Here is a 24,616-nt window from a genome sequence, read left to right on the forward strand (position 1 = left end):
GCACAATACGGTAATTCACGCCGAAGGTATCACAAGATTACTAGGCCTAATGTCAGAACAAGAACAAGAGAGGCATAATTGGTAGTAAGTTTGGGTTTAGTATTTTTTGTCGAGAACTTAACGTTTGTGTTGCCCTCCGCCTCCTCGGATCGGAAACTCATCCCATTGCCGGTACTATGCCTTAAACTGATCGATTCACATCAAGGCCAAAATAACCAACATACAGTAGTAAAACATTTATTGATCATAATTTGTTTTGAATATCTGTTAATCGATTAAGTAGCTACTGTTTTGACTGTGAACCGACTACACATGCGTACTGACTGCAACTGTTACGTCACGTTTATATTTGTTTTGTTTATTTCAACATGTGGATTTGTGGACGTACGGAAGTACAAGTACAGACTAGGCCAGGCCAAAAAGTAGCCGTACGTGTTAACTCACTTGAAAGGTTACTAAATTATGAATAATCAACCTAAAGATGCGACTTGTAGACAAAGGATGAATGTACCGTCAACTGGTAAGTTATTGATTTACCATCCAACGATAGACAGAGCTCTGAAGCTAGCTGTATACTTAGCCGGCCTAAACTAAACCACACCACGCCAGCAGCTATTCTTGTCGGCCTTGCTTGTTTGTTTGGCCGGTATTCATGTCCTGTCCTGTGGGCCTAGAGGGTATATTTTGGTAATTATTTCACAGAAAACTGAAAGTAGTTTTAATACTACGATACAACAACACAATTCTCTTATTCTCATTAGGGCAAGCGGGCCTGCATTATAATTTTTACTGAAACGTGATTCAGATTGTTATAATATATTATTAATTATTACCAGGCAGGGAAACGGAATGTATTACCCATGTAAAATGTCGCAATTTTTATTCTGGTGTTGTAACAATACCCATTGTAATTTTAAACCATGTGTTACAACATATTCGGCAGACATCCTATTTGGAATTGCTGTATTCCAGAAGCAATAATAAACCAATGTCATGGTCAAACTTATTTATTTATCTTATTTGGTCCTTTTTTCTATTTTATTTTCCAATGGTGGCACCAATGATGGACTATCCAAAATAAACACAACAATCAAATATTACATCCTTTTCTATATTTATCATTGTTTTTCCTCCTTTATTTTTTAAAGTTTATTTATTTAGCAATGGTGTTGTCCACAATGTTTTGTCAACCATTATTAATTATTAGGGACATCTCCCTGTAGAAGATGAACAAAGTTCCAGCACTTCTGATTGGTCAGATATATGTAATTATATGGTTGAATGCACAAAGATGACATAAGCAACAGTGAACTTCTTATCTGTATGTATAGATGCTGAATCACATGTGAACTTGAGAGTCCAAAGAATGGTATTTCTTCGAAAAAAATATTAGAAGTTATCATGTTATTCAAAATAAAACTTTTTCATTTGGTGGTTTTTCTTGGTGGTTTACTGATGTCATCCACAGATTAATAAAAAGTTCTAAAAGAAACCTGTTTGTTAAAATGGTTTATAAGATAATCTATATTTTCTTTTCTTGTTTTTTGCAAAGACCAACTGGTTGGCAAAAATATTGGTTTTTCTTTAACTTCTTCTCACTAAAAGTAAAATATGTTTGCCATAAATGTAACCAAAATGTTTCTCTAAAGTGGAAAAAAATTATTATTATTTTAAATAAACAGATTCTTTTTACTATGTAACATTTTCACTAAATTTACTATATAACATACAAAAATATATTAATTCAAAACAAAATTACAAGAAGTTAATTTAACCTTTTTTATTTCACTTTATGACATTTCATCATCACTTAATGATAGAGAGGTATAAGAGAGTTTACTGATCGACAAAAGATCTTACCAGAGATCTAAATCGGATGATTTGGATCAGCTTGAATTCTAGAGCGTGTAAACACAGCCTGTCTATGAGATAGATAAACTAATTTAATAGCTTTGAGTGAGATTATGTAACACTAGGCTAAAGAAAACAATGATAACTTTATATACCAAATATGGTGCATCACTCTTTGCTTAAATCGCACGTTTAAATAAACCTTTTCATACGACCTGATATGAACTATTACAAAATCTTTTAAATTGAAGATATCATTTCATATCAAACAACGTTTGACCTTTAGGGTCAAGTGACCAAATCAGAGAACTCCGACCTGTACCCATTGTTTCTGGAAACATAGGGCTTCAAGCATTGAAAGGAATACCAGTCTCTCTCTGAATACAGCGTAATTGGACATTTTATTTAAAACAAGTGGTTTGTACCATTCAATTTTGTACTGGTTTTTAAACAAAATGTTTTTTCGGTCATAAGCGATTTTCTTTTTGTGAAGGCAGAATCTTTGATTGATTATGTACTATACTTTAAATAGATACTATTTGATGGTTCAGAAGCTTGAAAGAAGCTTATTACTGTATTGTACTGATTCATAGAGAAAATGATATTGTATATGTATATTTTATAACGACAATTACTGTACTGTATGTATTTCATAGACTCTAGACAAATTTACTGATAACCCTGTACTATTTCAAACATTTTAATGTATTACTGTATTACTGTATTTCATAGGGAAATTACTGTATATTGTACTGTATTTCATAGGGACAAATACTGTATATTGTAATGTATTTCATAGGGACAATTACTGTATATTGTACTTTATTTCATAGGGACAATTACTGTATATTGTACTTTATTTCATAGACAGTTACTGTATTCTAATGCATTTCATAATGGAAATTACTGTATACAGTACTGTTCCAATCCATAGAGACAGTCAATTACTGTATATTGTACTGTATTCATAGACAGTTACTGTATTCTAATGCATTTCATAATGGAAATTACTGTATACAGTACTGTTCCAATCCATAGAGACAGTCAATTACTCTATATTGTACTGTATTCATAGACAGTTACTGTATTCTAATGCATTTCATAATGGACAATTACTGTATACAGTACTGTTCCAATCCATAGAGACAGTCAATTACTGTATATTGTACTGTATTCATAGACAGTTACTGTATTCTAATTCATTTCATAATGGACAATTACTGTATGCAGTACTGTTCCAATCCATAGAGACAGTCAATTACTGTATATTGTACTGTATTGTACATAGACAATTACTATACATTTTTACGGTAATAATAGACAATTTCTGTATGGCATACATACTGTACTATCCAATAAAGACAATTGGTGTTACAGTATATTGTACAAGTTGGTACTGTACTGTACTCTATTTCCAAATAAATATACTGTACTCTGTTCTAACAGAATGAAATTAGGTCATTATAGAAGTTCAAACAATTGTCTTTATCAAATATCAAATACATGTGAGTTACATGCACTAGAAATTACCCTTTTATATTTTGGACTATGGTAGCCATGTGCTTTATTTTTTAATTCTGTTTACCATTCTATATTTAAAATTCTAATTTTTTTTTTAATTGTTTCTTGAATATCGAAATAATTTAGCTTTCTGTTTTGTTTTAGATTCTGGAAGTTGGACTGAGGTTCGGTCTCCAGATTTAAAAATTGACGGTCGTGTTTCACCAGTTGATCCAGAAATGAGTAGACTAAAGTTACAAACACTCATTCAGGTACAGTAATTCTAAGTAGACAGTATACTTTACAATACAGTAACGACTCCTACAGTCGAAAAATGCAAAGGGGTCGCTACTGTATGAACAGTGTGATCGAAAGTGATCTCAAAGTTTACATAATAAAAACTTGGCATCCTCTTTTTTAAGTGAAAACAAATAACTGGTAGTCAGTGCTTTTCGTATTAAATGTGCCTGTCTATGAGGAATTAAATTGCTACACCCAAACTCGGCAGCCTATGGCTGAATGTTTCGAAAGAAAAAGAAACTCACTGGCAGTAGTCAGAGATTTTGGATTTTTCTCTATATGATAATTTTATAGCGAATTAAAAAAATTAAAAAAGTGAATAAATAAAAATTTATGTAGCTATACCATGGAATGCCCACTTTAAACCGACATAGGGAAATTGTTGCCTCATATTATATAATTTTTTATAACAATCTGAATTTTATGACTTTTGGATGTGTTTTCTACTATTTTTACCTTCTTATTTTAAGTGTTTGTACTTGTTTTGCCCTGCATATGCTTGGTCCTTCAAGCTGTGATCTGGGATGTTTGTTACACTCCAATGACTGAATTAATTTTATTTACTGTAGCTCCTCATTTATAGATGATACCATTTCTTTTTTAAATAAACTAACTGCAGTTTGTTAAAATGGAATACTTACAGAAGGTTTCGATCTCTAACTTTTCAGAGATCTTTATCACACTGGTCATTTTTTTAAAAATTCATTGACAGTCAAACAGTGCATTTGGATTACATGTTTGGATCGATTAATCAGTACTAGATTATTTATCGTCCAGCCGGACCGGATATGAGCATGTTTATACCAACTTATAGTAATAGCCTTTCTCAATAAAAAATGATTTTTGGTCAGAAATCTATGTAAATTGTTAGTTAGTTCATCTGTACTTTTCTAGCACTTCCGTTTAATTTGATTTTTTCATTTAACTTAAAAGCATCTTATCTTATATTAATTTTGTGTTTACCTGTTTGTTGAGATTTTAATCACCATTAGTTAAAATCAGAAAATGATAATTTAACATTTTCTTAAACATCAAGAATTGTTGTTTGCTAAACTAAAACTACCATATATTTTAAATTTTATTTTTTAGTATTTTATTTTTATTTCTAATTGTATTTATTTTTATATAATTATGTTTGTATTGAAATCTTTGTGATACAATATTACTATTACTAATTTCCCTTCTGCTACATTATATATCATCTATTTTTGTACCTGAAAAAAATATCAAATAACATAAGGAAAAAATTATTTTTAAAAGCTTAAATTGAAATAATCTCTAGTCCTTTTTCTTTAACTGGAATAAAAGCATCTGACTATTGAAAACAATTTTGTTTAAGAATACATGCACAGCAATATTTATGTTTTATTAAAAACCAATCCCTTAATAGGGGTTCTATTGTAAATGTGGAGCTGCAGCTTGGTGGTTAACATGCTTGCCTTCTAATCCCAACGTCCAGAGTTCAATCCTGACCTAATGCCAGGGTTGTAACTCACAAACTCTTTCAATTCCACTCCCTAAGCCTCAAATGAGACTTATTTTTTAATCTCGATAAATTTTAAAATAGTTTATCCATCCTGGAATTTCTCGCTGTTGGATGCCTATGAAGTATGAAATATATTATTTAAGATTTTGACAAATTTTAGTTTACTTTTTCTTTAATTTTAGAATATTAAATCTGATATAGTTCAAGAAGTTGATCATTTACTTGATGAAAAACTGGAAAGTATTCTGACTGAAACGGATGCCTTAACAATCCAGGAAGCTCACCCAGAAAATGCGTCTTCACACAGTAAATCAAGAGGAAGGTAAATAAAATCTGTTATGCCAAAATGCCTGTTCAGACCTTGGCATTATGCTTTCGTATTTTATGCCTTGTACAACTCCATCTGCATTAGTGGAAACTACCATTTTTACATCATAAACACACAATATTTTTTTTTTATAACAATTCAGACTAACCCTGTTTTTCAATTGATAAGCTGCTTTTTTTTTTATCGTATCAGTCAAACTTAAAAATTACCTTATTTATACCTTGTTTTCCTTGAACACATATTTTTTGGATTTTCGAATAAATCCTGCTGACTGATAATGGATACACAGGAAGGCTGCATTATTTGCACAGGTACATTTGTTCTCAACTTCCCAAAATAGAACAAGAATATGAGATTCATTTAGTTGGCGTACCTGGCAGTGCACCAATCGTTTGACCGTGAGGTTGATAGTTCGAATCCTGCAGTCAACTTTGGTTTAATAAGATTCATATGTACATAAAAGTCTATTTCCTACAGTAGTAAGAGCTGATTCAGCTGTTATTTTCAAGTTATATTAAAACCATGTGGACCCAACATTCATCATGGTAGTACAGGTATAAACCCATGAGAAATGCTGGGGCTGTTTATCTCTAGTTTAAATTGTTTAATCCAATGTATTATTTTAAACTATAACCAACAGCAAAAAAAATAAAACTAGTTAATAGAAAAGATAATTAAAACATACACACAAGCTCACTTTTATGCCCCAATTTGTTAATAAACATAAGATCAGGTAAAATATAGTAAAAAAGGGGATTCATTATACACATAATGCTGTAACGTAGCAGTGGAAAAAAGTTGATAGAATTAGGAAAGTTCCCTGATAGAATGTAATTTAATTTAAGTGAAACCTTGAAGCACTGGACATATAAAATTACCCCACTGATTTTTGGATCAATCACGCATGGAAACATACTCCCATAATGCAGCTAGTAATCAGCGTAAATTGTGTTTTGACCTTTACCAGGTACGTATTTGTACACCTGGGTGGAGAGAGGCAAACGTAAGTAAATTTTTTTGGAAACAAACAATTCGCTGAAAATTGGTTTTCGAACGCACTACCATAGGCAAACGTCCAACATGCTGTACCCCGCACCCTCACAGGTTACAACAAAATATATTGCATTAAAAGCTTTTTATTTTATATAATATCCAATGTGGAGAGAAAGTTGATGAAATGTTACATATGGTATGCACATTATTTTGTATAATTTGTTTACCTATCTTTTTTTCAGGGACCCTTTGGCTGTGAAAGAGTTCAAAGTAAGAGAATCCATCCTGACGTAAGTAATTTATGGAAATTGTAATAATTTGTGAAGTGACTGATCTTTTGTTTTCTAGTATTATATCACAATATGATGTACCTTTCTTATCTCATATCCATTAGTAATTCTCCTGAGGGAAAAGTACTATTGTTTGTTTAGTCCTTTTCATCTATTAATTATGTGTCTGTGAATAATTATTTTTGTAGGATCCTTTAAAGTGGATTTTTAAGTAATCATTCATCATTCATTTTGGTCAAAATCAACTTCAATAACAATATAGAAAAAGTACAAGAAGATTGTGAGCAATACACTTGAAATGGATGTTAATGAAAGTAATAACCCTTAATTAAAAACGTCCATTGAAATGCTGAAAAGCCGCCGTCTAAAAATGTTATTTTCAAACCTCTTTTCTGCTGTTTTGAATTAACAGATTACAATAATTTATTATTGGGAAGAATTTTTCAATTAAAAATACTCAATTAGTTTTTAATGAAAAGACTGCAAGCAACATAAGGTTTTTTGTTTAATTATTAATTGTTGTTTTCTGACAGATTTGTTGCTTACTATAAACTTAAATAATTTTGTGTCTTAGTATTTAGTGTAGTTCTGTGTAAAAATAACAATATACATTATTTTTATTTATTTTTTTTTATTTAATCGGTATAAAAAGACTCAAAATACAACTCATAGTTGAAATGAAGAGCTTACATAGGAAAATGATAATTCACATAAAAAAAAGTTTTTAAAGCATTATATATTCAAATAAAGTTTAAATGAAAACCTTCCTAGAATATTTTCACTTTAGAAAAGAAAACCACAATAATTTTTTACCAGAGACCCATTGAATTCCAAACAAATCAGGTAAATAATTTTTTTTTATCCAATCTGTGGTCAAGATGAATAAAAATAACATAAAAATGGCTTATTTAACATTCTAAAACAATTTTAATTTTTTTTAGTGGGGATGGGAGAGTTGGGACGGACAGTCAATATATCATTATGGTCCAAACTTCAAATCTAAGCTAATTCTCAGTGACTATCTGTAGCAAACCCCTTGTTGTACTGTTATAACAGAATGACTCATGTTTTGTAGTGCCCATGTTAAATATAATTTCCGTTGCATCAAAACTAAACTAGAAACTTATCTTTCTATGCATAGTAAAAAAAATTGATATAAACAAAATGCACTTTCAAAGAAATCCAATACGATAATGGATTTACCAAACACTTTGTTCACTGCAACAAAAAAAAACTTTTCTATAAAAATGTTTAAAACAATTTTTATTTAACTGAATGTAGTCAATTACTAGTACTGTATCTACATTTGTCCAGGCACTTTCTGTGATACAGCATCCCATGTGTTTCATATTTTACTCTCAACTTCCCATGGCACAGAACGATGAGTTATACTTGAGATGCTGTATTTCGGAATTTTCCTATGATACTGGTGTAATCTCATAATTTCAAGTTTCAATTTTGTTCCATGTTAATTTTTCCTTTTTCTCAAATAACTGCTTTATATTTGTTTTTGTTTTTATTGTTTCACATACCTAATAAAACTAACATCCTGTTTAACAAGTTTATTATGTGTGTGGAAAAACAAATACGGTAAGCCAAAAAAGGGCTTTGGAGCTTCGTATCCATATTTCAAAGAACATTACATTATAAGTAAAGTGTTAACAAAACATTGAATAACAAAAAAGCAAAAAAAGGATATATTATACATATCTACCATTTTAGAAATTGTTTACCGTATATTGTACTATTATTTCTATTTCAAACTTCAAATAATGTGTACATTCTTTTTTTAAATATTTATATATTATCAGTTTGTATATTGTGTTTATTACTCTATTTTATCCTGTAGCGTTTACACTGTAGAATGGAAATATAATATGATGATAAATGTGTATCTATTTTCAGATTTCAATGTTTTTTTTTCTTATTTTTTTGTCTAGAGATTTGTTTGCGGATAGGCACATTCAAACCATCTACAATATATTTGTGGCAATTATGATAGTTTTTAGTCTCAATACATTGGTATATGACTTGTTAGTTCATGGCAGGTGAGGAAATGATAATTTGTTTTTGTTTTTATTTTATTTTTTTTGATTTGATGATTGTGGGTCACATGATGTTCAATAAATACTTCATTGAACTAATACATCATCAAGAGTGCATTTTTCGTTATATTTATGAGTGGATTTTCGTTATGTGCTTGTATATCCTTATGAAAATATAACTTTTTATCCTTTACCTTGTGAAAATATTTGTACTATTGCACTCATTAACATTCAGATACAGATAAACTTATTTTATCCATCACAGGAAATTTACATGGTCGCAGTTCAAAAATACATTATTGATGATATAAAAAATTAACTAACAATTTAAGTAAATGCATCAATTATCGTTATGACATCGTATCCCTGTAGGGATAAATGAATTTCTATAGTGGTTCATACATGCCGACAATGACTTTCTATGTACTAGCTTCTCTCCAAGTCATTGGCGGTCATGTACAGGTGCATGACTCTATCCATTCTCAGAGGTAGTTTGTAAGATCATTAGGGAAACCACTTGGTCATTGATAAAAGAATTAGTGTTTCTTATCCTCTGATGTCTACACCAGAGTATGATATCCATAGTCTATTGCAAGATTTTTAGTATGCAACATTTAAAAAGATAATTATTTTTTATTGTTTTTGTTCAATATGCCATTTTAATGTCACATAATAGTTTTTCACTTTGACCAAAAATGAAATTTTAAAAAATGGTTTTCTTTGAAAAAACTGTCAAAGTAGTCAAATTGACTGGAGGTAAATGGGTTTTGGTTGAATAACCGTTTATTTTGTCTTTTTATAAATGAAAAGATTATTTGATTTTGTTTTCTACGGAGGTGATTAAATTTGATTAAAACTACAAAATGGCCTATTTAAAGTCTTTTTGTTTTGGGGACACAATACATCTTTAGCCAAGACATGACCACACTTCCTCCTTAGAGCTGTCTGATGTGTTTTAGCCAAGACAACTCACTTTATTACCCAATACATACATATACCTTACAAAGGTAAAGACCTTTATTGGCATATGTCAATTTACCATAAATCTGGATGGTTACCAACATTTCCTATTTTAGCAAATGACCAACACTTTCACAACAGGTTAAGGGAAAATCTGTCTATTGTTTGCCATGCGTAAACACGTGTGTATACAACCAGATATATAGTACACACCCACAAAGGGGTACCTTCCTGCTTATGATGATAAAGCTTGGTTCCCACGCAATTTAACAATGTAGGTGCAACGCCAACCAACACACGTGACTGATCAAATTACACGCAGTACTGATAAATCATTGCGTTGCGGCCTAGTGGGAACAAAACTTTAACATGAAAGTACATAAGGTTTCCCCCAAATAAGCCAACACATAAAACTAAAATACAAAATTGCAAACCACTTTTAAATTAGGTTCCCCTACAGAATTTTAGGTACATTGTTTTTTTCTCTTAATACTTGAATGCAATGTTAAAACACATGTAACTGTCTAAAACCGATAAAATAGTATGGTTATAGTTTATGTATTTAACCTAGATTGAATTATAAAAAATATGATTAAATGTTTATGTTATGTAATGTGCATTTGGGACTGTTAAATCATTTTGACACATTTCCATTTTGACATTGATTAATTGTGCAATAACTCTGAATACCGTCTTTCGCTTTTCAGGATTATGGTAAACCTCAACATAATTTCCTGGGCATTTGGCAACTTGCCAGCTGTACTCTGGATCTGGGCACTCATGCAGATGTATACAATGATCGTCGTCTTTTCGCTTTTTCAATACTGGGCTTACCATCGACATAAAACTGTGCGTTTACCTGACATCTTTTGGCTCTGTGTGTACATATCTCTGCAAATCTTTTTCTTGGTTTTCCCTGTTGGTTTTGTTATACACAATGAGTTGCCTCCGGCGTCAGCGTTTATCATAATGTGTGAACAAGCTCGTCTAATGATGAAGTCACATGCTTTTGTACGTGAAAACATTCCAAGGGCCATTGCATATAAACCACACTCAGGTACCCATATTTTGCATCTACAGTCAACTCTTTTTAAAGCTCACTCTTGGGGAAAAACTCTCTAACCAATATTTGTGTATGGTCTAAGTCCCAAATTTATTGATACTATATTCAGAAAGCCCAAGTTTCTAACCAAAATATGTTGGGTGTAAGGGTAGTTGACAGAACCTTCAAAACAGCACACAATAAACAATATCTAATATTAAAATAGTAAATTTTTAATTATGTTTTTGAAAGATATATATCCTAAACATAAAGAGATCTGTTTTGCATTTTTACGAGAATTAACCCTTCTTAAAGAGTAGCTCCGGGTTTAAAATATATATTGTTTCTTAGAAGATATAAACCCTTGAAACAAAGTTTAATATTTCATTGCTCATTCTTCACTGTTGTCAAAATTTAAGAAGGTTATTACCAAGTTTTAACGGGAATAATATACAATATCAATTTTTTATTCTGGAGTTACAATTTATAATAATATATGTTTTTGTTAATTAGTATTACAAATAAATTATTTTAGATCTTTGTGTAATTTGATACAGACCCTTTAATTCTGTAAATGTTTACTTTTCTTTAAAAATGCATTCAAGTTTAAATTGTTACTTCTTCATACAGATTCTGATCTGACCAGAAGAGATGCTCTGCAGCGTTTGGCAGAAGACACACCACTAAGGAATGGAGAAATCAAACCAGAGTTGTCTGACATTGGAGAACCATGTCCAGACTTCTCAAAATATTTGTACTTCCTATTTTGTCCCACCCTCATTTATCGTGACAGTTACCCACGCACAAGTAAAGTTCATTGGAACGTTGTCAGGATGAATCTGGTTCAGGTACGGTAAATTAAAAAATCTTTCTTTAGAAACATATTTTCTGTTTCATATACTGTACTGCCAAGATACCATCATGAATTTACTGTTTTCAGGTGTGTTTATTTTAGCTCACACAGCGCAATTGAGTTGACCAATCACAAGCGATAGTTCAGTTCATCCATTGTGCCGCAATTGGTCAAATTGCTTGCATTGCACTTATATCCTTGCATTGCGTACGGCCATACTGCGTTGAAACACCGGTTCTCGTCAGATCACCAAAGTTAAGCAACGTTGGGCCTGGTTGCGTTCTGGATGGGAGACCGTCTAGAAATCGCGGCGGGTGCTGTATATACTGGAGAGTGATGGTGTAATGGTAATATCGGACTAGCATGTGATAGGCATGGGTTCGAGGTTATCTGTACCATACTAATTGCATCCTTAGGCAAGGTGCTTTACTCTCATTGCCTCGTCCTTCGGATGGGATGTAAAGCCGTTGGTCCCGTGTACTTAACAGTGCACGTTAAAGAACTTGGTACACTATTCGAAAAGAGTAGGGGATCGTCTCCCGGTGTGCTGATCTGGTAGGCGCTGCACTGCTGGCTGCTGTGGGTCCGTGGAGGGCCTAATCCGAATTTCCTCAGTTTCCAGTTAAGCTTGAGGACAAATATGAATACCTTTACCTTTACCTTGCGTCCAATTGTGGACCAAGCTTTTGAATGCATTTACTTATCTCATTGTTCAAAGCTGTATTGTAGGCTGAATGGGAGTGTGTTGGGTGCATCTGTGTTCTCCCGCTAATGCAGAAGAATTTGCATTTGACTGCTTTCAACAATTTAAGAAACAGAGAGCATAACAATTCCATTAAAAAAGTAGTACAGTATTCATTTCTGCCCCTGCATTGTGTATTGTACATGTATCTGTTCATATTCATATAAACTTTTGTTCTACATCCCTAAGATGAGCACCTCCTAATGATGCCAAACAAGCCTATACCATTGATTATTTAATTATTGTGAATACTTAAAACCATACTTTAAGTTCAGTTCACTGTACTGTACATCACCCATGTGTAAAACGCTTAGCACATCTTCAGGATGAGTAAGCTGGACCTAGTTTCACAATGTGCATGGATTGAAAATTAGGGTAGAATCATTTATTAAAGGTTAACATTTCATTCTCCAAGAGCCCTGATCTTTATAAAATAGTGCTATATAAATAAGCATAAAACCACGTTGTTTTTATGTTATTGTTGTTGATAGTGTTTGGTCAAATTGTGTCTTTGGTTTCTACAGATTTTTTTCTAATTTATTTGATAAATTACTTAGAATTAATATTCACACTTCTTGTTAATAAAGTTTTAAAATAGTTTTGCAGATAAATCAATGGAAATCATTAAACAACAGGAAACAGCAAACCAAAAATTTGAGCCGTTGATATAAATATCAGGTTGACATTTATTATTATTATTGTATCTTTTTTTTTGGGTAGGCCTATAGGATTTTGAGGAAGTTTAAAAGCACAATAACTTGACATCATGGCTTCCCTGGATACAGACCAACGTAGATTACATACCTTCTTGAAATGTATTTAACTCAAGGACAAATGTAAATGGCCAGCTTAAGATCGGACCCACATCCTTCCTTCTAGGATGTCCAAACCACTAGCCACTGCACCAAAAAATGTTTTTATAAAAGTATATAGACGTATGACAACCCATAATGTACTGTACTGTTGTAGCACAAATAAGGATAGGTCGATTCTGACATAGTAGAAATGTCATTGCAACAACAGGTCATTGCAACATTATTATGAAAATAATAGTTATTGTTCCTTTTCTTCCTTTTCATATATCATTGAAATTGTCAGTTAGGCAAATTTTATTTCAAGGCAGCTTTAAAAACTCATATTTTAAACTTGTATTTTTCGAAAATTTTATTTTAGTTTTAGTGTTAGGGCTTTCCTCTAGTTTGCATAATGATAATAGACTGAAATGGTTATCCCAACATAATACACAAAAGTTAAAATATTATTCCTCCTTATAGATACAGGTCAGGTCATAGAGGTCATGTCATTCTGAAATAATTTAGATATGTTTTATAGGTTTTTCTATAACTTTAATTGTAGCTTGTAGAGTACAGTCATGCACATGTCCTTGTTAAAAATATGTTTCCATACTGGACTTTTAGAGGGCTCTGTAATGTTTGAATGTATATTGTAACATCACCTCTATCAGCTAATCAAATGTGTGTGTGGTTAATTCTCACTCTTCCACACTTTGGCAACTTAACTATAAGTAAAGTTTAATGGGATTCAAAACCCATTAGTATTATGTTTTGTTTTTAAGAGTTTTTCACGCTGCTGCTCTAGCCGGCTACGTCCCATTAGGACTACTCAATCAGAAGCTAAAGCAAGCAGCAGTTATAGTTCTAAGGACAGACAGTTTTGTGAAAATGGAAACTCCACTATAATTTATTGATTCCAGCTGCTACAGTAGACCCAAAAAACGTCTGGGAAAGAGTCTATTAGGACATGTCATGCTAAAATTACAAATCCCTAAGCATTTCTGGTATATTCACTGTCAGATATTCATTGAATTATTATCGAAATAGTCCATTAAAGTTTGTGTTTGTAATAGGATACTTCACAATTGAAATATCTAGGGTGATGAAGTGACCCCCAGATTTGACCTTAGCAATAAAATTAACTAAAGTGACAGAAATTGAGTATTCACTTCTGTAACAAAAAAATAATATTTATTCACATATAAAAAAAGAAAAGAAACCCCAAAACCATTGTCTGACACTGACAGACAATTTAAGTATTTGTTGCTTTAAATTACATTTTTTCAGGTAAAATAACTATTATGTGACAATAAAATGACACATTCAAAAACATTTGAAATAAAAAATATTTTTCAATAAGCGAGCAGCGTTTTTTGTAAGAAATATTTCTTGTTTACTCACACCTTACTCCGTATTGAGTAAAAGGGTTGAGCTGGCTTTACTCACCCCATATCACTATCACCTCAATACCATAGAGATGTTATACTATATTAATTCTATTATATCTCTATTTTAATACAATTACCATTGCCTAGAGGGAACCTATTTTTTTGTAAGTCCGGAGAAAATGTCACCCGACAAGCCAACTTGCAGTTGAGTATGGGAAATAAAATTACATCCTGGCCTAATTTCTGTTGTAACCATGGGACATTCCTTAGTACTTGAGAAGTAGTACATTGTATTGTTGGATATCAAATAAAGTTCTCAAAACACACCAACAACCTGGATTAACCCATTAAGTTTGCTTTATGTTTAACCATTTAAAATCATAAATAAAACAATATGCAAGTACGTGGAAAACATAGATGAAGATTTATAACAATAGGAATGTTGTACTTGGGTGTGTTATAATTCAATCTTATTCAATACCTGTGGTAAATAAAGTGTCACTTTTTAACCATGTAACATTTTTTAAATTTGGATATGACATACTTCAGATCTTAACATGTGTTTAACTATTTCCTTATTTGAAAGTATGCCAAGGAACAACTAGAGTCAGATTGTAAAACTACTTATAGGATTTGAATCAATCACGATTCCTATAAAAACTATTTATTATCGGCATATTTCAACCATGATCCGATTCACTTTACCCTTTCAATAAAGAAAATTTGGTATTCTTCTCCTAGATTGACTGTCTGGGAGTTAATTCAGAGAGTTTACTAGAATTTGTGATTTATACTGCTAGTTTTTAAACAAAGATCAATTTGTAACACTATTGCCAACCCCTATTCAGAGGATATATTTAAAATAAGAAGAAACTCAGTTGAGTCCTAAAGGTGATGTCCCTTAATAGGGGTTTTACTGTAATTAGCATTTCTCTCTTTTTTTATATAGTAATTAATACAGTGTTTAGTTTAGTATATAAATGTATTACAAGGGGATTCAAATCATAAATTTTGATGTGAACAATCCTATTCTCTACCACTGAACCCATTTTCCACAATATTTTTCTTGGGGTGCCAGACCGAATCTGTTAGCAATGTGAAAGTAGCCTTAATATGGAGTAAGTTCTGGAATATACCCGTGGCATACTCAATAGGTGCCATAATATGCAACAATATCCAAAATAGTAGGACTACATTAAACCTCATTAATAAATATTCTTATTTTTATTTCATAGGTCCTTGCTTGTACTTTTTTTACGTACTATGTGTTTGTACGATTCTGCGTGCCAGTATTTAAGAACTTTGGTCAAGAGGATTTAACTTTGCGCAACTTGATGTTGGCGTCCTTCAGCGTCATGCTTCCAGCCACACTTGTGCTTGTACTTGGGTTTTTTGCGATCCTACATTCATGGTTGAATGCTTTTGCCGAGATGATGCAGTTTGCAGATAGACAATTTTACAAGGTACACAAAGATGGAAATGTTGTTTTCCCATAAATGCATTTTTGCCGCTAAAGCTTGGTAATTCTCACTTGGACGTAATGCAAGTAAGCACACTGTAAATAATTTGACTAATCATGATGCGATCATCTAAACTGTCGCTTGTGATTGGTCAACTTACTTGCATTGCGCCTATGTTGTTGCGTCCAAATGGGAACAAAGCTTAATAATCTTCATAGACGTTAACATTATCTTTAGGGTTAGGGTAAAATTCACCAATGCAATACAGTGCAGTTGTTTATAGCATTTCTTAAGTCTCAATTTTTTGTGAATTTTTAACCATAAAGTTGGGGGTACTGTAGATGTGTCTTTAACATACTTACATACTTGTCTGATTTGACTCAGAAGGATGTTGACAATTTCGGCACTCATTGCCTCACATTCAAATCATAGTACAAATATTGAATGCAATGGGGCATTTCGAAATTCAACATGAAGCCTAATCAATGTTCTATATGGGGATGGCTTAATGTTGGTAAAAATGATAAATATTTTGGCACATATGGCATGCCATACATCTATTTGAACTGGAATAATTTCGAGCAAAAATATCAAAGTGTGATGATCTGTTGGTGGCACTCATAAAGGAACACTATCAACATGAAAAAGCAATACCTAGAAACTTGGGACACATTATCATTATTATTATTATTACTGTATTTCTTTATTTCATTAAAAACATCTACATTTCTACAAAAAATAATAAAATATAAAATATAAAAAAAATCTTTTTTACATTATTCCATGGAGTAAAATACTCCATGATTATTCTGCTCACAAGCCATATTTAATTTTTTTTTAATTTTTACTTTAGGATTGGTGGAATGTAAAGACATACTCAAGTTATTACCGTACCTGGAATATAGTGGTACATGATTGGCTCTTTACGTATATCTACCGAGATCTACAGGTGAACACTTTTAGCATTTTATAATAATTATTTTTATATTATATTTTCCTGTTTCACAATAAGTCCATCCCTAGATATTAAAAAATAATATCATATAAACATTCACTTTAGCAATAACTAAATTTATTTCTGACGTAGAATTATTTTAAATGTGTCACTGCAGTTTTATTAGAGACTTGTTATTAGAATAACAACTCACTGGTTTTATGAAAAGAAATTTCTCATCTCTATTTTTACATAGAAACAAAATAGAATTGTTCAATCTGTATTCAGGTTTTTAAGCAACATTACATTACAGATTTTATTGTACCATATTCAGGGGAACCCCTCAGGGGACACTTCTATTCAGGGAAAACTCCTATTAAGGGGATACCCCTAATAAGGGGACACTTTCTTGTGAAAAACAAGAGGAATTGTATATTTAACATGCCCCTACTCAGCAGACATCCCTCCTTATCATTATGAAGGGGACATTTCATTGGTCTAGAGTGTTTCCCCCACCCAACCCCCCTAATAGATATTCTACTGTAGTAAATTCCCCCTTACCTCTGCCCCACTGCTTTACGGCTTAAGGTGAGAAAACCTGCATCCATATAAACTTAACACAATCTTCATTGCACAGCTTTTAACAGATGATAATTATTCAAGATAACCTCCTTTTTTTTTCAATTTCGTTTTAGCTTTTAGGGTTTGGCAAGTTCTTTTCCATGATGGCAGTGTTTGTAATATCTGCGACTATGCACGAGTACATTTTAACAGTCTCACTCAACTTCTTCTACCCCGTTTTATTCTTCATGTTTGGTGGTGTTGGAGGTATGTACAGTGAGCCGGTTGGTTTAACAAGCTTTTACAAATAGAATCCCTCTTCCCTCTTCAGAGGACACATCTATAAAGGGACACCTTCTTCTGAATTGAACGAGGAGCAATATATATGTTATAAAACTACGACATTCACTCCTATTAAGGGAGCACCCCGGTTTAATGGCCAAGCGATTAAGGCAGGGGAGCAGTTTACCGTACTTAAAGAGACAACAATATCGGCATGGGTTCGAGGCCAAGTTGCTCCTAGTTCTGGTGGTAGAACAAATCTTTTAAGATAAGGACTATAAACCATAGGTCCAATCTACACAGTTAGCCTGTGGGCAATTTAAGAACCCAGCTCATCTCGAGACGAGTAGGGGCTACCCCTGTGAACTGGTTAAAAAAATAGCCTCAGTGACAGTGATTAACCTAATATTGTCAATCCTTTGCCACATGTGCCTAAATAAAACAACTATAAACCACACTGATAAGAAAGTTTGTATTATCCAAAGAATTGTGTAACAACAAAATTGTATTGAGCAATAATTATAGAAAGGTTTTGCCTGCACTTAGCCTACACTTTACTACAGTAAATATTTAGGGAATACGCTTTTTTTTCTTAAGTGTTTTTGTTTAAAAGACAATTGGTGTGTAGCTGTTTTGGTGGTGTAATCAGTTCAGGTGTGCCACAGGCTAATTTCCTAATTCAGGCTAGTGATTGTTTATTCAACAAAGTACACTAATTTATAATTACCTATGACATTTAATTTTGTAATCTTTTGGAAAGCAGGTGTGTTTTCAGTTACGAGACTCATTTAATATTTGCAGTATATTTTCACTTTCATTTCAAAAAGGCTTATTCAACTTTTTGTTTACAATTGACTTTTATTGAAACATTCCTTGAAAACACCTGCAAAATCTATGAATCTGTTTCTGCTGAAAATTTGCTTAAATGGGCTTTTAGGAAACCGGTTTTAGTTGTTTAATATAAAGACCATGTTGCAGCTTATTTTTTACTCCAAATAAAACTATCAGATGTGGTGGGTTGTGTAATGACATCATTATTATCCATAGAGAGTCAAATGTTCGTGCCAGTCAATGACCTTATGAAATTCGGTCAAATTAAGACCACAATTGTTTTGCTGCTAAGCTAAAATTTGCTCCACAGAAACCGTTTTTTTATGATTAAGACCTCAATCAATTGTGTTTGTAAAACCTTTTTTTTCACTCCGAAAAGAAGTACTTTTTATCAGTAGGCACATTTCTAGTGCCAGAAATTTGTAAAAACCATTTAAAAAAAAATGTTTTTTCTTGCCAGCAGAAACAAGCCCTATAACATTGTATTTTTTATTCATTATTGTATTGCTGATATTTATATATTTATGTAATTTGATCCCAAATTTTGTTAAAGTTATGTTTTATATATTTAGACATTGAGGGTGCTGTGACTGTTATATTATACAATTGTCAACTTGCATGCCTGAGCATTCCAAAAACATTATCATTTCTGTATTGTATTATAATTAAGGCATACTTGGCTCAAGAAACATTTAACATGACCAACAAAGGCCTATATAATGTGATTTACATTCCCCAGACATTGACTTGTTCCTGTGCCTACAATTCAAATGTTTGAGATTGGCTCATAAAATAATGTTTGCCCCTCATAAAAAAAATCATATATGTACATGGTACAAACTACTTGATGTCCCTTCCAGGTGCCAATTTTATGACTTATCTTATTATGTCTTTTTTTTTAAAACTGACCAAATCGTATTCAAAGAACACCTCTATTAAGGAGACACTTTTCTGTGAAACAAATGTTTGTTTTAACACTATGCCCAACTTCTATTGAGGGAAAACCCCAAATTTCTTTGTCCCAAAAGTGGCCCTTAATAGAAGTTCTGCTATTTTTTTTAAAGTTATTGTAACAAGGTGCTAAGTATTTCTTATTTTATTATTGTCTTTGTTTATAAATCATCTAAATCAAAATGTTTGCCATGTTTGGATCTTTGACAAGCTCAAACTTTTATCATGTTCATCCTTCTTTAGTTATTATCAATTATCAATAAATATGAACTTGTATTTTATGTTATTATCATTGATTAATTGAAACCATTTTTTCTCTCTCATTTAGTAAGCTTTACGTTTTTGCCTGGCAAGAATTCGTCTCAACCCTGGAATGTGTTTTTGTGGGTATCTCTGTTTATAGGCAGTGGTGTAATAATGTGTTTGTACAGTCAGGAGTGGTTTGCCAGGATAAATTGTCCTCGACAAATCGTAAGTGACTTGTTTTTTTTGTTTATCATATTAATTATTTATTTAAATTTAAGAAAATTGCATATTTAAGTTGTTTTTTTACTGCATGTGTATTTTTGTTAACTTAAGATGATTTGTTTAATTTTGGAAGACATTGACACACCATTGTAAATTTCATTATCTTGTTTTCTTTTTAAGGAATCACAATGGGACTTTGTTATTCCAAGGAGCTGGACCTGCAAATTTATAAATGACCTTTGAACCTAAATATTCCATCATGGCGAAGAATGTCTTCCAAGACAAAAATAAACGAGTAGTTTCTAGAATTAAGTAAACCAAAAAAAAAAAGAAAGGCAGAGTTTAAAAACACCAGCTACATACAAGTGCATTGTTGTTGATTGTTGACACTGTCTAAAGCATTCAAGCTGTCATTACGTACTCAATAGGGAGCTTTCGATGGCTGACGACCTATGACCTATGCATTGATGTGTCGTTGGTCATCGTCAGGACCTAGAAACCACCAAAACTTTGTGGTAGGAATAGAGTGATAAAGCGCACCCCGAATCCCCAGCATGCGCATAATTAATGAAATATGTCAGAGGTCGTCACAAATCAAAATATACCATATACCAAATATGTATCATAAGATATTCCATGGTTGATGTGACAGTCTACTGAGCATTTATTTTTTAAATAGTTGATTCAATCGGACAACAGGATGCTGTGCTTCGGAGATCAAAGGGTTTATTTGTGGCTGCGACACGATCAGTTCCATGAGTGCCATATTAGACCTAGTATAGACATAGTACAGTACTGTTGGTATTTGTGGTAGCCAGACATTAGATCAAATGACTGTTTCAAGTTCCTATCTTGACAAGGCGAGCTCAGTGTCCTGTTGTTAGATTGCCTTGGTTGGTTGATTCTTTCTTTCTGGTTTTCTATAGATTAAACTCATTTGTAGGTAACTCTTTACATCGGTCAAAGCTGTAATTCTAAAGTTTGTGTCAGTCACCATTTTCAGCTTTGTCATTGTTGACTGTACCTCTATTTTAGCTGTGTCATTCTAACATAAGTGATACATTTATGTGAATGTCAGAAACAGAGACAATGGATATTTCTTCTTTTAAGTTTGAGGTTTTTACTAGCAAACGCGGAGTTTATCACACATGATATTGTCAACACCTGCATTTGTATGGTGTTTGTCCCATGTGTGTAAATGCACAGTTTACTCTTTTACTTTTATTGAATAATGGTGCACAGATTATGAAATTATGGACACATATTTATTATGTTATTTGATAGATTAATTAATCGATAGTTATTAATATAAGTACTATAATCAAGTAATTAAAGCATTTTTAAATGGTGCTTTTTCATATAGATTTTGATACAATTAGTTAAATACACAATAAATAATATATTTATAATTAGTAATTTCTATAGATTAATTGTTTTATATATACCGTAATCATATAAACAGTAGGATTGTGTACTTCAACAAACTAGATTTATTTGAGATCATGAAAATGAACATTCCATCAATCTGCTTTAGGAAATATTTGTGCAGTGAGTAATTTATCAATCTTTAATATCCAAATGCAATATTTGTTACGCTTTTTTAATACACAATGCAAATTAATTATACACTTTATTTTATGTTATGAAAACAGTAATATAATATACAGTACTGTAATCTTATTTTTTAAAAACCTCAATTTTACTGGATTTAAAAAGGGGAGATTTGTGTAATTTTTCTCGGATATATGTATTTTATATGTAAAAATAATAGTAATAATACTGTACAATACTACACTGATTTGTCTTAAATCGCAAGCTGAAGCTTCAATGCATCTAATAAAGCCCTGTCTACACTATCAAACTTTGTGTGACAAAAAAATGTGATGTACCCATATATGGACATGATGATGTCATATCACTACCATATTTGAGCATATCACTACCATATTTGGGCACATCACACTTAGTTTGAGCGTTAACAATCGCCATATTGTTGACGGATGGATATATATATTATTTTGTGTCATTTTAGTAATTATTGAGAGTATTTTAATAATCAAATATTGATTATTATTAATTGATATTTTTGTAAAGAGTAGAGAAAGAATAAATATGCTCATTAATATTTTACTGTTTTTTTAGAATCTAAAGAAAAGCAAATTTTATATTAATATTGATCAAATAATTCCTTTTAAATTTCAAGCATTGTAAAAATAATATCCGAATTAATAATTGTAATTTTATCAATTTTAATAAGGTAATATGTGTTTATTTCATTGATTTTTATTTGTATTAAAAAAATAATAATATTTGTGTATGATTTAATAAAACAATTTGTATATCATGTAAGTGAACTTTTTTCTTATTATTCAATTTTTATTGTGTTTTCTCTGGTTTTGTTTTCTGTTATCTGAAGCATTGTTATTAAGCAAAGCGCGTACTGTGTGCTTATCTCTCTAATGGTAGAGAAAAAAACTTTTGTCCAATCAAAAACGTTTCATCTGTGACGTTTATTCGAAATGCCTGTCTATAGGTGGCGCTAAACTGTTTTTTTAAGCAACAGAGAGAATTAATTGTGATAACAATACTTGAGCTCAGCTCCAACCGACCGACACTTCTCTGTTTGTGTCGGTAATACCTTTAAAATCGTAATACTGTACTTCTCATGCATAAGATAAGAATTATTTAAGATACGAATGTAGAAACACTTTTACATTTGCCTTCGGCTATTTAGAAAAACCTTTTGATGAGAAATGTATTTTTTTTTGTAGTTATATTTACTATTGATGCTACCTAGGCCTTTGAATGAACCATCATAGTGAGTGAGTGGCCGAGCGGTTAAGACAGTGGAACCGTAATCACGTAGCCATAACATCGGCAGGGGTTCGAGGCTCACTCGAAGAACGAGTCTTCTCGGATATGGACTATAAACCGTAGGTCCAGTGTACACAACTTGCCCGTGTGCACTTTAAAGAACCTAGTACATCTTTCGAGACGAGTAGGGGGTTACCCCGGTGTATTAGTACATCACAGCCACTGATCACCAACTGGGCCCTCTGGGAGATCAGTCTTTGACTGAAGAGGTCACCCAGTATAAAGATAAAACAAACAAACAAACATCACGTATATAAATGATTCAATGTGGAGGAAAATTAAATAACTTCAGAATCCGGTACATATTTTATAAAAAATCAAATACTTTATCAAATGCGCACCCCATGTGTACCAACGATAAGACGGCGCTATAATTTGGTTGGTACTTAGTTGCGTACTTACGTCATGATAGAACGCGCCACGTTCTTTTCGAACGAATCGCGCAAACAACGGTTACGCGCTGTTTAAAAATTGTATATAAGGCTGCGGTATCGGAGAAAAAGTTGATACTCTGATATCAAACTGCTTTCTCATAAAGCTTTTACTCAGCAAACATTTTACTCACGCATCGAGTTTTATTTTCTTCGATCATCAATTTTGTAATTATTTTTTACAAAGAATGTCTCCTACCAGACCAAACAAGCAGGCTAAGGATACTTTGAGTGTTTTAGCTAAGCTTGAAAGGCGAATGTTTGGACTTAAGAAGAGTCCTTCTACTGACATTTGCCGAAGACCAAAGCCCAACTACACACGAGTAGTACCCGGGAGTACAATGAATCGACAGCCTCTTAATAGGTAGGCCTAGGGGCCATTAAACATTTAGTTTTAAAAAAAATCATCAATAACAATAATTTAGGCTAGGTTTAGGGTGATATAGATAGGCCTAGGCCTAGCCCCAACATAAATAAATGAAAGCTAATAGCCTAGCTTACCGATTGTACTGTATGGCTGAGCTAATAAGAATGATAATGAATTAGATAAATGAAAGATGTTTTTCGTCTTGTTTACAGAGCTAAATTGATTCTTGACGCTGCATTTAAAAACCCCGCCAAGTACAGCTTGGATTGTGGCCGCATTCCAGGTAGGAAAGATCCTCTTTTAATTGTTGATAGTAAACCTGACGATACCTCACCATCAACATCAACGTCAGTTAAGTTGGCGACTGACACTCAGCCTCCTAGTGGCGGCAGAGAGGAATATCTACGCCGGAAAAAAGTTTGTCTTGAAAGGGGTAATAAGTTACATGATCACTTTTGGAATCGTGGCTTCAAAGTGAAGTCATATTATTGGGAGGATATTGCATTTAGTAGTGCAGAATTTGAACCTCCTAAGAAACAACTGTACGAGGATTACCCTCCACTTCTGGCTAAAGATCCGTACAACATGACGTCAGCAGGTAAGTCCACGGGTAAGTCAGTTCCATTATCGATATTCCGTGACGGAAGTTTAGTTCGCATTGAACGGCTTAAGAAGGAGCAATTTTCTCCACATGATTGGTTGAAAAAACATCCATTAATTTCTAAAAATATCAGAAAACACCAAGTAGATTTATTAATGACCATGTCTCGTCAGTTTAACTATGGTCATGGATTCGGATTCAATGCTGTATGCCTCTTAGGTAATTTCATGTCAAAGACGACACATGCTATGACGTCTGAAAGTATCCGGTTCGTGACAATCGGT

At 32.4% G+C, this 24,616-nt stretch overlaps 1 protein-coding gene across 3 annotated transcripts; it reads left to right on the forward strand.

Annotated features, from left to right (window-relative positions):
- The first annotated feature begins 426 nt into the window (after positions 1-426).
- Positions 427-22,276, forward strand: LOC140055138 (sterol O-acyltransferase 1-like). Of its 3 annotated transcripts, none has more exons than XM_072100364.1 (12): positions 427-520; positions 3,517-3,623; positions 5,320-5,459; positions 6,701-6,748; positions 8,689-8,796; positions 10,461-10,810; positions 11,426-11,643; positions 15,808-16,035; positions 16,886-16,981; positions 17,662-17,794; positions 19,920-20,062; positions 20,240-22,276. In XM_072100364.1, the coding sequence occupies exons 1-12, from the start codon at positions 463-465 to the stop codon at positions 20,300-20,302; spliced, it is 1,692 nt and encodes a 563-aa protein (XP_071956465.1). In that variant the 5' UTR covers positions 427-462; the 3' UTR covers positions 20,303-22,276. The 3 variants fall into 3 exon arrangements, with proteins under 3 accessions (XP_071956465.1, XP_071956480.1, XP_071956472.1); XM_072100371.1 differs by lacking the exon at positions 427-520 and adding an exon at positions 2,207-2,268; XM_072100379.1 differs by lacking the exon at positions 19,920-20,062 and having other exon boundaries at positions 17,662-17,672; positions 20,320-22,276.
- The last annotated feature ends 2,340 nt before the right edge of the window (positions 22,277-24,616 follow it).

The sequence above is a fragment of the Antedon mediterranea genome, chromosome 1, assembly GCF_964355755.1.
Source record: "Antedon mediterranea chromosome 1, ecAntMedi1.1, whole genome shotgun sequence".
NCBI lineage: Eukaryota > Metazoa > Echinodermata > Crinoidea > Comatulida > Antedonidae > Antedon > Antedon mediterranea.

Coding starts and splice junctions, on each gene's coding strand:
- LOC140055138 (XM_072100364.1), top strand. CDS start 463: ATGAATAATCAACCTAAAGATGCGACTTGTAGACAAAGGATGAATGTA. Junction 5,460..6,700: donor CACAGTAAATCAAGAGGAAG/GTAAATAAAATC, acceptor TCTTTTTTTCAG/GGACCCTTTGGCTGTGAAAG. Junction 16,982..17,661: donor ATATCTACCGAGATCTACAG/GTGAACACTTTT, acceptor ATTTCGTTTTAG/CTTTTAGGGTTTGGCAAGTT.